At 40.6% G+C, this 16,563-nt stretch overlaps 1 protein-coding gene across 1 annotated transcript in view; it reads right to left on the bottom strand.

Moving 5' to 3' along the window:
* LOC134877800 (protein kinase C beta type-like) overlaps positions 1-15,196 on the bottom strand; it is an 81,742-nt gene extending 66,546 nt beyond the window's left edge. The window contains 3 exon segments of the mRNA XM_063903444.1: positions 12,963-12,994; positions 14,805-14,833; positions 14,835-15,196. Coding sequence (XP_063759514.1) covers positions 12,963-12,994; positions 14,805-14,833; positions 14,835-14,987 — 214 coding nt within the window. The 5' untranslated portion in view covers positions 14,988-15,196.
* Positions 15,197-16,563: the final 1,367 nt, after the last annotated feature.

The raw sequence follows: 16,563 nt of genomic DNA, 5'->3' as shown, positions 1-16,563 counted from the left end.
GTACAGATCCTTCAAAAATAATAATTGGGAGTTATATCATATCATCAAAAAATATTTGCAGGGTACTTTTTGATCTCCCTGTAAAATTATTTAAAACGAAATAAAACCTTTCTTCTGATATTTCTTGGTGATGTCTTACAACCTCATACATGTTGCAGTGCAGTTATGTGTGGATACATTGTGAAAGTTGTCAGATTATAAGGCAAACTTCGTCGTTAAGCGTCTAAAGAGGAAACACAAGTTGTGTGTAGCTATATTTTAAAATGTTTATACGGTGTGTGTGTGTGTGTGTGTGTGTGTGTGTGTGTGTGTGTGTGTGTGTGTGTGTGTGTGTGTGTGTGTGTGTGTGTGTGGGTGTGTGTTTGTGTGTGTTCTCAATGCTTGGCAACAGACCAGTGCTGCCAGACGGCGTGCCATGCTCTCTAGAGTACATGTGCAGACGTACACATAAACATATCTTGACAACATATTTAGTCTTGTTTACTCTTAGTTCGTCCCATTCTAACACATTAATGGTGGAGCATGAAAAACATAATTATGGTTCATTATAATCAGGATCATTATGTTAGAGCGCATGAAGTCTTAAACTCAACAATTATATTTGCAATTCGACAAATGGATGGACAGAAAGCAGTAAAACGAAATGAGGGGCGAGGAAGGACTCCAGTTAGACGGGAAGTGCATCGGTTGTTGAAGCAAATTCTCGTAGTGGCCAATGGTGGTACTATCATTTCGGTGTCAGTCATGTAAGATCATTAGGCCTCGGAAGACTTATTCCAATTGACCTACATTGGAAAACTCCATTCCTGCAACTGCTGGTGTCCCTGCAAGTGCCATCGGACCTCTGCAGCTCACCCAGAATGCAGCAGTTTCAGTGGTTTGACCCCACTCCTCTGCTTCTATCAATGGCTGCCAGTGGCTGACTTCAAGACACTGGTACTATTCTACCATGCTGTGAAGGGACCTGGTCCTTTTCTAAATCAAGGACATGGTTAATCCAGATACTCCAGCATCGGCCAATGAGCTTGCTACTTCCTCACTGGGAGGTGGACCAAAATACCCCTCACCAAAAATACACCTGATTGCTATCCTGGCTCCAAAAGGGTGGCACAAGCTCCCCATTGTTATCAGGAAAGCAGACTACACAACGTTCGTCTTAAACTACTGAAAGTTAACCCTTTCTCGCTTGTACTTTGGCCATTAAAACACACAAAATAAATGTGCACTTTAACGTTTAGCCCAATCGAAAGTAATGCAGCAGAACTTCAATGGTTGAAGCCGACCGAGGAGACAGACTACAGAGGAAAAGTGAGAGATGTGACATTCAAAGTCAAATAATAATAAAAAACCGAGACAGAGTAAAGATGGGGGAAGAGATAGAAAAACAGGTCTGAGATCACTGCTCTCCAGTCGGCTCGTGTCCCTGTTGCTAGGTTACCATCTATAGATGAAGGGGTTAAAGTATCTCAGGAGCAACAGTGACATAGTTAGCTGCTCTTCATCAAACACAAAACACACACAGCAACTCCAAAAAAAATGATCGACCCCTTTTTAGATTTATGATTTACTGAAGGGGGTTGAATTTTTGCACCTGTATTATATGGTTTACTAGAATATTGCTGCTTTTTCTATATACCAAACCACTTTTATACGTGTGTTTCGTGCAGTTTGCAAAAAGAAATCTAGTGTAGATGCACTACAGATGCCTGGGTGAAGATACACCTTTGTAACCTTGTATAAGAACTGTACAGAACATATCCCCATACGTGGAAAACGATTTCAAAGTCATCCTCAGTCTGCACACTTTTGCCCACCAACAAACTCAATGACCTTTTGTTTAAGAAATGATACGGCTGTTGATTTTCAAACCCACATCAGCGGCCTCTCTCCCCCCGCAGTTAGTAATCCAGGTGGGCCGTTCCACCTACACACCGTGATTCACGTTTTAGACATTAAGCGTATCTCGTCATTTGCTCAAATTGCCACGAGTGCAACAGATCAGGTTCAATTTGTTGATCCTCGCCATTACAAACAACCAATTCAGAGCGGGGCAGAGGTCCTGTGACAGCGGACATGGAGGACACAAGTGTTTAAGGGAGTGAATAATGACAGAACGGCGAGCAGAGGGGGCATACGTTAGTGTGGTGAGAGCAACGTGGGTGGAAGTCAGAAACACACCTTTGGCGTTTTCACTGAGACTGCAGTAGCATAAGCATAACTAAAACTGTATCAGAATCTGAATGCAAGGCAAAGGTATTATTTCTTAAAGTGCAACCAAATGAAGAAGCACATCAGTTATGACACTATCACATATATCTATCTATCACCAGAGTTGTTTTCTCAATTTAGAGAGTGCTTAAGGATACTACATTTAGCATCTTGGGGTTGTAAGCCTCTGCCAAGTTGCAGTTTACATCCATGACTGTCAAAACATGTCATTTTACCCTGTAAGATACTTCAAATTGTTAACCTTTGACCACCAAATCATCATCATTTTCATCCTCCAAGTGGACATTTGTGCCAGATGTAATGAAACTAAAGCTAGGTTTAGGTAAGAAGGCTATAGCTTTACATTCGTTCACTCCTCAGCTGCATTTTATAAGCTGATTACAGGCGTCCACTCCAACCAATTATATTTTGCCACCAATCTCCAACAGCCAATCATCTCGCTGCAGTGAAACTTTAAATCTGTTCTCCTCTCTTCTACACTCAGCTGTCTTTTTAGCCATTAAAGCTGCAGCCCTCCACCACCTCACCCACCTCCAGTCATCATATCTAGCACCTAGGTCTAGTTAATCAGAGCTCCAGTCCTTATCAAATCCAGATCCTCTTCATCCCATCTCCTCATTAAATCCAATCCCATCACCACTAGTGTGTAGACCCCAGGAGGGTTTCCTGTTGACTGCACCTCCACCCTAAGACATATGATATCACGATTTGGGGTCTAATTGCACAAAGACTATCTCGTCAAAAAATGTTTCCTATGAAAAACCAGTAAATAATAGTGTTTTTGTTCGAACTCGCCCAGTAAATAAAGACGCATAACATGTGCTATGGTGAGCCATAGCAAAAAAACAACACTGCAGTTTCAATTCTGGTGCTACTCATGCTAACTCTGGGTGTAACCAAGTCAGGAAACTTTCACAGTTGACTCTTCGGGGCTTTAATGATGTCTGCTGGAGAGGCTGGTGTCGGCCACAGGCAGAATGAACCACTTCCCCTGCTGTCTTGCAAGGAAGCAGCTTTGCACAAAGTTAAGGGAAGGTGATGGTACTCTCTGGGACTGACACAGATTCACCATGATCATCTATTAATGTGCTGCAGTTATGGAAAACTTGTAAATAACCAACAAGACATTGGTTTAATGAGCTGACATTCCACATTTTCTTTAAACGAAGGACTTTAAATCTATCCGACAAATAAGCTTACTATAACACAGGGGACCAGAGCTAACAGAAGCTAACTCTTATGACTCCCTTGTTTTCTTTGAGCTTTCTTACAGCAGTTTGTTGTTAATGGCACACAATTATGAGTTGGCTTTCTTGATCTTTGCTTTTCAGTCATATTATGGGGCTGGCTCTTAAGAGGTAGCAAAGTCGGTCTGAAAGTGGGTAAGTTGCACAATAGTAAATGTGCAAATTTTCCAAGAGTTTGTGCCCAAATTCATTGCAAAACTAAAGTGTTTACATGCACACCAATACACACACAGGCTCTATGATGGCAGCTGTGGTTCATCCAACATCCAGGGTGATAAATCATCCACAAGGACTTCACAATCTAATAGATACCAAAGCCATGTTTCTAAGTGTCAGTTTAGGTCTAAATGTGAACATAAATTAAGTCCAAACACCCTTTTCCAAAAAGTTACATAGGTAAATATGTTTTGGTGTCCTTCTTTGGTGAGTCAGTATCTAGACAAATAGAAAAGGAAACAATAGATCATAAACCTCAGCTAAACAATGCCTAAACATGCCGGCAGAATTACAGTCTTATAGTCATCAGGTTTTCAGATTTGGTGTAGTTCAAATAACATCTTAAAATGAGTTAAGCAATACTTCAAACTTTGCCTACTTCTACATTTAGTTACCGATAGCCTGCTGTGTCCACTGTTTTGTGTGTGTGTGTGTGTGTGTGTGTGTGCACATGTATAGGCCTTGACACACATTGGCATTGTCTGATCTGTCCAGATATGTCTCCAAGGTGTCACCGTGGCAACAGGTGTACTATTGCTTCAAGCCCTGAAGAAGCAAAAATGTAACTGAAAGTGAGCACAGGCACAGCACAGCACACACACACACACACACACACACACACACACACACACACACACACACACACACACACACACACACACACACACACACACACACACACACACACACACACACACACACACACACACACACACACACACACACACACACACACACACACACACACACACACACACACCTGTTGCGTGATCAGACTCTTCAGATGTGTGAAAGTAGATTTGAAAAAATAAAAAAGGAGATGGCCATCACTTACAAGTGAAAATAGACCCTATCACACACCCACCCACCTATGGAACAACAGACACAGACACAGACACACACACACACACACACACACACACACACACACACACACACACACACACACACACACACACACACACACACACACACACACACACACACACATCTTTGACAACAGCTCTTTGACACCCTCCACATCAAACTGAGAAGAGGAAATGGTAGGAAACACACACTGGGTGTTACTGTCAGAAAAACTAATCCTATAAACACACACTCAGTTTGCATTTGAAATAAAGTCCTTGAAAAAGTTATTGGGCAACACTGAAAATAATCTGGATTTAGAGAACTGAAAAGGGGATTTTTTATTCCTTTATTTTATATGTTTTGACTATTTTACCATTTTATTAACAAAATTCCCTTTTAATTTGGCGTTTGAATTATTTCACTTTTATTATTTTTACAGATTTATTTAATGGGTATTTTATTTCATACTATTTATTCATTTTGTCTTCCTTAGTTTTACCAAGAGGAACCACCATTTCATTGTGTTTTATTTTGTATTATCATATCTTTTACTGCTGTGTCTGTAATAGGTGTTAAACTCTTATATCATGTTTTTTTTATTCAACTAATAAATCAACATTTACATATAATTAAAGGTAAATATATCCAGCAGCAGTATATACAGACATTGAAATGAGCTCCAACGTTACAGGATCTGATAAACACATTTTGGCATCTTAAATCGGAATTGTAATAAAAACAAAAACACTTTTCATGCCAATAATCCTGTATTTAAGTATGATTTTAAACAACGGAATTTCACTTGTAACAGAGTATTTTTACAAATGAGTATTGATACTTGTAATTCAGTCAAATATCTGAAAACGTCTTCAATCCAATGAGCCTTTTTTTTTAACAGGTTTCAAAAGTGTGTTGGTCGTTTGGTCAGGACAGAAATACCCAACAACTGTTGCCTGGGTGGCTGTAAAATTCATCAGAGACGTCCACAGTCCGATAAATCCTTTCGACTTAGGTGATCCCCCGACCCCAACATAAGGCTGGATGAATTTGGCTTTCGAATCTCATACCGACACGACACATTCCACTATCCCAGTCATGTCCATCAGCACATCCATTGTTATTCATATGCACAAAGTGTATGTTTATACACCATACTCCACCCTGCTGTTTATATATCCTATTTATTGTTTGTTTTATCTGCTAGTTTTTAACTTAAATGTTGGTTTGTATGTTTAGCTTAGTAGTAGTGTTTTAATATTTAGGTGTGGAGAGTTGAGCGTTATACTGTACATGTCACAATAAAGTATTTTGAATCTTGAACGGAAGGACATGTCAATAGATGTCTAAATGTACTAATATTAGTCACCTTCAAGCAACTGAGTGTAAAATAAATGGCTCTTGAATTAATATTTTTGCAAACATGATGGAGAACTGTTCTAAAACACGCTTCCTGTCTTTGTAATGTTAGATCTCTGATGCAGTAGTATGCATTTATGTCATAGAAAGCTAATAAGAAAGTAAAAAGTACATTATTTAATCCTGCTGCCTCTTAAAGCCCACCGTTTCATATCTTTATTCTCGATCTGTTCTCTTTGTTATCTCACTAACACCTTTTGTCTGCCTCTGTAGCTTTTCAATCCTTTTCTTTTTCTTTCTGGCAATTTCCTATGTTCTCCCTTCACACCTACACACTCCATCCTCTTCCATCCCCCTCTCCACTCCCCCATCCATCCATCTATCCATCCATCCATCCATCCATCCCATTTGGTGGTACTCTCAGTGGAACACTTGGGCTATTTATAAAAGCATCAAAGCCCACAGCTTCCAACACACAGCTACTAGAGAGGAAGAGGGGGAGAAAGAGAGTGAGGTGGAGGGAGAAGTGTGGAGCTGGAGGAATGGTGGATGGAGAGGAGAGAAGGAACTGAGACGAAGGAGGAAAAGACAGAGGAGAGAAAGATTGAGGAAGATGGAAAAAAATGAAGGGTCATAAAAAGGAATGATGGACAGGAAGTCGGACAGGAAGTGGAGAAGATGCGGAAGAGGAGTGAGATGGGTCAACAGATATCGGGGAAACAAAGAGAACACAGGAGGTGTAAAAACAAAAGACCGGATGACACAATCTGATATGTTTGATACATTTCCCTTTGGATCTCAGTGATACACCTTTACATCAGTGTGTGTGTGTTTGTGCATGGATATCCGTGTGTGTCGATGTGTAGGAGGCGAGGTTTTGAATCCCGAGACCTCTCCACCCACACAGGTTGGAGTTGCTGAAGCACCTGAGATGCGTTCGCCACCGCCAACAGACGCAGATGTTTTGCAAATGTTTACCAAGTCATTTGAACCTGAATAGGCTCATGAAAAGGCGGAAAGGCGTATAATGTGAATACAGAAGAACTGCGGGCACGATGCCCAACAGCAGCTGGTGAAAGCGAGAGACACCCGATTAAACCGGCACAGAAAAGATGCCAGGAGTCAAAGAGAAGCTGGGAAATAGAAGTCTTGAATTGCTGAAAAAAAGTGCTAATAGCTGCAGCCAACAACACCTATAAGGGCTTGTTTTAGGCGCATTCTACTTTCCATCCCTACACCATGTTATCTCTCCCGCTTTCTCTCTCTTGTCTGTTTTTTCCTGTCCATTATCTCCTCTGCATGGCGGAAAAATCTCACCCACCACCTCTCTGCTCGAGTGCCATTCCACAATACCTTTGTCGTTCATTTTTCAACCATCTGCCTCGTTTAATATATTCCCTTTTATTGTTATTTTACTGTCCTCTGGCTGCAGGAAAGTACCATACATCCAGCTTTTCTTGAACAAGAACATGATGGAATAGATTAAAAGCAAACAGGCTGCAAAGAGATGCACATCCATTTGTCTTGATGGCATCATCAGCGACAGAGCGGCATGTTTTCGTATGCATAAGGAGGCCTCATATACATTATAAAAGGATTATATTTAGGATGCTGAACAGAATACATTACGGAGAACTTACAGACGATGCATCTCTTATTTCTGCCCTAAATTATCCTTCCTCAATCCTGCATGTTTCCTCTTTTTTTAAGCAAAGCCAGCCCTCTCTTTCCCTGTATTCTGTAACTGTATGTTCTCTGTATGTTTCATATTACATCATGCAACATGACAAGCCGACATAGGGAACAGAACGTTAGTATTTGTCTCTCTAAGGACGTTCCTTTCATCCTCCCGGTTTTCCCTGTGCTTCCTATGAGCTGCTTCCATTGGAACTTCCCGGGATATCACATGAAATCCTCTCCTTCCTACACACTTCCCACTCACCTTCTCCCTCTTTTGTCTCTTCCTACTCCTCCTATGAATTCAACCTTCCCTTTGCTTCTACCTCCTCATCTCACTATCCTTATTTAAATGTCTTTTTTCCAACTGCTTTTTGCCCTATTTGCCACGTTTCTCACACGTCCTGCCACTCAGTCCCCTCTCCATCCCTCTCAAGCTCTCTGAGGGGATAATTTGTCCATTATGCAAAGTATGTGAGGAGACAGTTGGAGGACACTCGACAGCCTGTTACACACTGAAATTAAACTCATCATTAACACACTCAATTAGGAACATGTACATAAACACACACACACAAAAAATGATCATTTGGAAGAATTAGAGCACAAAAACAGCCTTCAAGGAAACAAAAACTCATTAAAATGAACACAAGCTCACACCGACACACAGCAATCTCAAAACTCGCTCACACACATATTTCTTAGAAAAAACCACGTTACATAACACAAGCTGCTACCCTCCTCTGAGTCCAATGCTCTTTCAACTGTACAGGAAGCAGCAGAATCTCCCTGAGATCATGGATTGTTTACAGCTTCAACAATGCTCAGTGAGGTTCTCTGACCAGAGATACTGTATCCATGTTCAGAGTTACACATTTATGCAAAACACAGCCTGCCTCGCTGCTTGTGTACACAGTAGGCCAAAACCACTGTTCAACAGACTTCCTTTTTATCACTAGTGTGCAAAATTCAAACACTCGTCCAACCAATGAGAAGGCAGAGATGAAAGTAGAGGTGTAGAGGAGTTGTGAATCAACACCCATATGTTACAATTCATTTACGCTACTAGCTGCTAGTTCACTACTTTTATATTTTCACTGACTTTATAATACTGTGACTTTTTTTGTCATGGAAGTGAACACATTTTTTTACGTGTGCTTGCCTATTTATTTTAGAGGTCTCACTTTTTGTATTGCCCTCTACGTGCACTGTCCCTTAGTTGTAACAATGTAAATGTCGGGTCCCCATTGTGAGACGATTGAAGGGTTTCTGATTCTGAAACCTGTCAATCTTGTTTAAAACTCACCTTTCATAGACTTTGAGTCTGTAGATTTTGTCTCTCATAAAAAATGGTCTGCTCTCAGCTTCAAATGTATGTGCGTGGGACTGTAAATAACAGATCGACAGTATGAACTGTAATGTGAATGTTGTTTCTGACCAGCAGATATTGATTGGTGTGTAATGGAAATTGTACTGAAATCCAACAAGACATAAATGTTAGTTCAGGGTTGTACACATCATAATTATCCGCCAACTCTCCACATCACACCCTCTGTGGGAACACATACTACCACAGGCTGCAACTAATGCATTGGACTTCATATAATGTGCACTTAGCTAGAGAAAAGTAAACAACTTTATTACAGTGCAACTGGAAATGTACTTGATACTAGCTGGGGTAACTTCCCTTTTTCACACATGACAGGGCAGAACAGAGACCAAGAGGAACAAATGGAACAGTGTTGCATTCTGCTAATGAAACTTAGCTTTGCAACATACAACAACATGGGCTTGCAGTCAGAAAGAAGGACAGAAAACCCTGTGATGCTACACTTGTGTGAAGCGGTAAGAAACTCACAGAGAAAGTTGAAGCACCTTGTGAGACAGTAACAGCTTGTCCGCTCCCCTAAACTCATATTAAACAGACAAGCTACAATATACACAGCCCAGCCTCTTATTCATGGTTTCCCCTTTCATTGAAAGACATGTAAACACACCGTCCATAAACACTATTTCTCTCAAATCCTGAATTATTCATATAATAATAAACAAAGCAGATATTTCATAAACTGTGCATCAAGCTGCATACACACAACCGCCTCCATTTACTTGTGTGAGAAGTATGTGACTGTCAAACAAACACAACCCCAGAGGCAAAGCACACCTAAACATTGATTTCAATTCACTAGAAGTGTGTGTGGGTGACCTTGTAGAGGAATTCCCTTTCTCCCCGAGCTCTAGGGAAATGATACCCTGCTCCAGACGGACAGATAGGTTGGAAAGTAAGTCATGAGGTACACACAAACACAATGGAAGAGAAACAGACTGTTGCTTAGTGCTAAATCATTCTCTCTCTCAAACACACACACATACTCACATCATCCTGGGACGGCCTACATCACGGCACCTCTCTATGGTGCCGTGATGTAGGCCGTCCCAGGAAATTAGCATTCCCTCGTCTTGGGCTCTCTCGACAAAAAAGGATTTTCTGTTGGATTTTGGAATATTGCAAAATATGAGATTGTTAAAATAAGATTGTTTATGATAGTCATAGTCATAGATTTTGTTCAGCAGGATCATCTCCACATATTAATAATACATTAATGAATTCAATTCAAGCATAAATGCAATCGCCAGAGATAATAAGCTGAAGTTAGACTACGAACAAACTACATCATGGTCACATGACTTCGCAGTCAACACCGCTAAGCTAAAGGCAGCTAATGTTCGCCGTGATTGTTTTTAGCAGTCTCATTTAGTCATTTATTAGCTAATGCTGCTTTGAGGACACATGGGGGTTTGGTGTTGCAACAGAACTTGAAAATCCAGTGTTAAAAACAGATCTTACTTCAGGAATCTAAAAAAAAAACATGGACTTGACAAGAACCTGGACGTGCTTTAATGCTAGCTCATTTCTGTGCACCCCTCTACTGTACGGAAATCTAAATCATTCTCCTTTCCCCTTCCCCCGTCTTCGATACACTTCCATCGTTGTTGCCTCCGCCCTGGTGTCAGAGTACAATAGGTGCCCCCCTATCACCTTCACCCACACACCCCTTCCTCCCCTGAAGGCCCCTACAGTGCAGCGGATGTTTCCTCTAAAGGACACTACACACACCGGCCAATTACCATCCAACCCGCTGCTGTGCCGAGCAGCACCTCATCCATCCTACAGCATATAGACGGCTGCGTCTTAATAATTCACTGTTGCTAGGAGACATAAAAATCCTTGAACACATGCAGTTGGCTGTTAATACAAGTGGGAAAGACATTGGCTTCAAGCAAACTGATTAAAAAAAAGCCTAAAAGCACTAATGCATTTTTGACAACTTGATTTATGTCTTTGATAGCTTATGTCAATCCCTGTGGCAGCAAGGGGGTGTAAGAAAGTTTAGGTACACTTGAGTATGGCCACATTATTGCTTTTAATTAATAGTTTGTATGCAAAAATGTTGGCAGACAGTGGTTCCTTCTGTGTTGGCTTTTTAGGTTGGGTTTTACAAAGGCTGTGGGATATGCAAATGCAGATCCAATCCTTAGATAACCAAGATGTATTGAATGTAAACGGCTCTTTTACAATAACTATCGTATGAACAGATTGAACAACACCCATAACGACCAAGATGAATCTGTCCCCGCTGTACAGCATGGTGGAAATGAGTTCAGAAAAAAGCAAATTAGATCAGGGTTTTCTCACAAGTGCAACAGTGCCTATGAGCAGAGTTTCATCAGTCTTTTCTGAGTAGATGAAACCACCCACAGCCACCAAATCGGATGTCACGCTATGTGTTATCATTTCAGGAAGTGATGAACTGATCCAAAATGAACACTTTTCATCTCAAGCTTTATCCTCCATGAGGGGTGGACACAGTTTAACTGTTTGTTGCTCGCCTGTCTCTCAAGTAAAGAAATGGCTTTTTTCTCACTGAAGACAATTTGGAACAGTCCAAAAAACTGATGAATTATTTAGCAGAGCCTGGTGTTGTGCATACTTGTTTGACTGTCTCACTGTGGGGTTTATTTGGACACTTAATTAGAATAGAGCAGTTTAGTGATGACATATTTTTAAAGGCTGACCCGTAATTTAGCATCACAAGGGCTCCCTCGCTATAGGATTTCCACATTGCTTTTTGGTATATTCCAGAAAATGTGCTTTTTTTACCACATTTCGTTCAGAAGGATAATCTCCACGTATTAAGGCCACTCTGTGATTTTTGAAGTAGCTAACGTTAGACTTTAGACGGACTACATCACGGTGGCATGGCTGTGCATCAACACTCCTAAGCTGGACTCAAAGTTTATTTAGTCGCTTGTTGGCAGCCACAGCTTTGTGACACATCACAGTTTCGGACATTCGCCAATGGGGTATTTTATGTCGTAGAGCAAAATGTGAAATTCTCTTAAGCTTGGGTTGACCACAGACCTTATTTCAGGCTTCATACCTAAAACACGAAGAGGGACTTAAAATGCTATGTCTTTTCTAGGTTTCAGGACTCATTATTGAACCACCATTGTTAGTTTTCACTTGTACTTTTCCTGCTATGAAATTGTGATTTTGTGCTGTGATCTGATTATACATTTGATGTGTTTAATAAGAAATTGAGTTTTGATTATACAGCACGTATTCATGCTGACTCAATTCCTTCCACTTCCTTGGTCATCCTCCAACTGTCGATACCTAAATATACAACCTCAGTATGCTCCACTGAACAAAGTCCTGCCTCCACTTCCAGACTTCCTCTTCTTCCTCAGCTGCAACATGTGATTCCCCACAGAGGCTTACCACTTATCTGTAATAGCTCTCTTTATTTGATAAAAGCACAGCTACATTTATATCCAACTCACATTATCTTTTTAAAACAGCTTTTTAATATCCAAGCCTGCACATCTCACAAATACCTCATTATGTAGGAAATCAGGTTGCTTTTCAATCTTTTTTTGGGGGGCCAGCTTTAAATAAGTGAAGCTAATGACGCATTGAATCAAGATTTTAAGTTTTGGTAAATGGTTTTATTAAATCCAGTTACAAAAAAGAAAGGCTGAATAAATAATGGCATGCCCTCATTCTTTTTTAATGCATTTTTCTGCTTTATTTGAAATCATTTGTGACTTTGGAATCAGTAACAAGAGCCCAGAGGTCACATTGAGGATAAAACAAAGGAAATAACAGGAAAGAGATATTTAGACAGTAGTAGAGAGGTGGAGAGAAAGACAAATAAACAGGGAATAGAAGGATATGAAAAAGGAGACTATCAAAAAAGGATTAGAGAAGTTAATCTCCAATCATTAAGCAACGGATCACCAGCTAATAATGCAAGTGTGTGTGTGTGTGTGTGTGTGTGTGTGTGTGTGTGTGTGTGTGTGTGTGTGTGTGTTTATTCCACGTACCTTGACACTGGAATCCCTGCTTGCCAAAACCCCTGTAGATAAAACATACACAAAAAAACAGGTTGAACATCGTACAGGTACAGACGTTCACACACACACACACACACACACACACACACACACACACACACACACACACACACACACACACACACACACACACACACACACACACACACACACACACACACACCTTGAAAAGGAATTCTAAAACTCTCTCTCTTTGAGACATGTGCGTAGAAGCAAATGTCAGATACTGTCTGCCATTTGTGTGCAACGCTAAAGAGCAAAACCAAACACACATGGAGGTATGCAGGCAGGGAGGACATTGGATTGTTGTGTGAACAGTAAAGTAGATGTATTGAGGTTGAGTTATGTCCACAAACCATATCTAGTCTGTGAAGCAGGGCTGCAACTGCCACAGGGCCAAATGGTCAACCACACCTACTCTACGGTATGGGGAATGCTGTGATCCCTTCAGGTGCACACACACACTCACGTGAAAAGACAACCATCCCTGCTCATTTACATATTGTGCCTACAAATAGATCTTCTAGCGGTGGGGAAATCACTCGCTGTTCTTCAAGTGTTCATCTATTGAGTCTTTACAACCAGTGAGATCATCCCATAAGATTCCCATGAACACACACACACACACACACACACACACACACACACACACACACACACACACACACACACACACACACACACACACACACACACACACAGTCTTTTAGGTCATTTCATTTAGCCATTCAACAAATTAAAAACCCATCGCAGGAGTTAAATAATGGCCATTTTGGGAATAGTGCACAGCACAGATAATAATAAACGGGACAAATTAGGCCAACTTAGAGCCGGAAATTAATTTGATAACCCGAGCGCAGTCACTGTCTAGTAAACCCTGGTGGGTTGCTTGGTGACATGTCTGCACAGGTTATTAAGGGGAGAATATATAGAGAGAAGGAAGAGGAGCAGGAAGAGTAAGGCTGAAGTTGAGACAGTTTTTGACCCAGGAAAGACACTTTTGGTTGCTGGCCGCCATTCAATGTTTGTTTTTGTCTCAGTTCCTCTGCCTACCTAATACCATCAAACACTGGTCTGCAGCTTTCGCTTTCTTACACTTGTGCAGCCCACATATCTCTTGGTCTTTCCTCCTGCCCGACCTTACGCATATAGCATCAACAAGTACATGAATAACGTTGAAATCAATGTTTATTTTGAGGAATCTGCAACCAGTGCAGAGCCTTCCACTTTCTTTATTCATGCAACCTAATGATGTAGCCTATCGAACACTACAGCCATTTTGTCTTTTTATATAAATGGGCCTAATCTCTCCATCCCTCTCAAGTTCTTCCATTAACATTGTCATTAAATCCTGACAAAATAGAACTTTGTATTCCGCTTCTTGGTGCAGCTACTAATGAATAAACTTATAAATAATCTATTGTTTGAACTATTTACATGCAATTGAAACTACTTAGCACACTTTAGAATGAATCTATCTTATATGTATAGCATTGTTAGTAGTAGGCTAGTGTAGTATAGTGTATTCTAACTTGTTTTGCTTTTTTATGTTTTGTGAATTGATAAATCTTTTAATTGTTGATATTAATATATTTACCTTCTTTATGTTTCTTTGTTTTTTTGTTTATGTGCCTTTTTCATGTGCTATACAAAATCCCAATTTTCACTCAATTAAGTACATCTAATCTAGTAAAAAATGAAGCCTTATCCATACATCTATAGATAAGACTATGTTTCCTACATATTTATATTTATTTACCTACTTTATTCCATGATAATAAATAACTGATATTATTCCTCCACCCCACTCACCAGATGAAGTCGGTGCAGTGGCTGCAGAAAGGTGGGCTGCTTAAAGAAGCGCGCGATGAATTTGTGGTCCTTCACTTCGTGCACGTTCTTCTGGCGGAGGGCTCCTTGGCGCGCGAAGCCCCGCATGGGCTCCTCGCGACCTCCGTCCTCCCCGTCGCTGTTGGCCGCCGCCGAGTCTGCCATTCTCCCGGTCTGAGAAACTGTCTCCTATTTCTGACTTTACCGAACCAACGCTAAGTTAGTTTAAGCCTCCGGGGTTGCAGAAGTCGCTTCTCCGGGCGAAGCTCCGAGTAGAAGGGGTAGAAGCTGTGCAGGAGCGATCAGCTAGTGGTTGTCTTTCGGTAGTTTGTTTGGGTTTTCTGCCGAGCTGCCACCGCACTGCTCTCCCTCCGCTTCCTCCTTTTCTTCTGATCGCTCATACAGTGAGCGACTACCGGGGTGGGAGGGAGAGGCGGAGGGAGCGAGAGAGAGAGAGAGAGAGAGAGAGAGAGAGAGAGAGAGAGAGAGAGAGAGAGAGAGAGAGAGAGAGGTGTGAAGGGTCGAGAGCGTTACTTCTAAAATGCAATCCATTGCAATCAACCTGTGGGGGAAAAGGGATCTAATCTGAGCAGCACAATAATTAAAGTAATGTCACCTGACTACCTTCCATTACTTTTGTATAGTGTTGAATTCAAACAGTACAGTACACAGTAACAATACACACATGCAATCTAAGCAAAACACATGCATTTTTTACAGAGGTGCCAGAGCTTCCAGGTTTCCCTGTACCAGGTAGCAGTTATGGTGCCTTGCTCAAGGACACCTCAGCAATGCCAAGTGTGGTCCAAAGTGTGCCGCCCGCTTACACACCAAGATGTTTAGTTTACAAAATGTGTCCTCAGCTCTGTGTTTGTTTTAGTTATTCTACAGACTGACAGTTAAGGTAAAGTTTTAAAAAAAGGAGCAAAAATAACACCCATTACTCCCCAATCCTGGTTATGTATTATCAGTAATATTCTGCACAATAATCAATAATTAGTCTATAAGATTAATGTTATTATTTGGAGAGTTTGATCTATTAAACCTCATTTGTCTTTTTTTGTCAATGGCCTGATCATTTCTACTTTAATTGCGCGGTTAAATTACTTGGTGAAATTCGACTTTGACACACCAACAAGCTGATTTCCTGCATCAAATATTTAATTTGAATATTTTGAATGGAGAATCTTATTTTATACCTTATCTATTGCCTATGTCATACTTACAGTAAATGTAAGATGTTATGAAGATCATCCATTAACTCAAAGACATGTAGAGGTTTTTGTTTCACTTTAACGGCTTGTCTTCACATGCAAAAATGATGATGCATGTTCCATTTTGAGATTCATTTTTGTCTGGAGCAAGTTATGCAAATGCTGTATACGGAACAGCAGAAGGAGCATCATTTCATAAACCAGCAATATATACAGCAAACACTAAACAAATAACGACATTCTATATTTGAATTTAAAGTTCTCCTTTTCAAAAATAGATAGCTCCCATTTGGGGAAGAAAAGTGCTGGCATTGAAAGGCAAGCACATTTGCCGAGTTCTGACTCATCTTAAGACTTTTGCTTTCAAAGGGATTTTGGAAGATCATCATCTGCCATTCTTGGATTCATTTCATTTCACAAAGTTCTCCAAGATGCATTTAAGGTATTAAATTGTATGACTTCCTGAGTCATTTGATTTGCAAATATAGAAAGAGCGAAGAGGCCAACATTTAACCACCTGCATCTCT

The sequence above is a fragment of the Eleginops maclovinus genome, chromosome 16, assembly GCF_036324505.1.
Source record: "Eleginops maclovinus isolate JMC-PN-2008 ecotype Puerto Natales chromosome 16, JC_Emac_rtc_rv5, whole genome shotgun sequence".
In the NCBI taxonomy this organism is placed as follows: Eukaryota; Metazoa; Chordata; class Actinopteri; order Perciformes; family Eleginopidae; genus Eleginops; species Eleginops maclovinus.
This window is presented reverse-complemented; position numbering and strand designations above follow the sequence as displayed.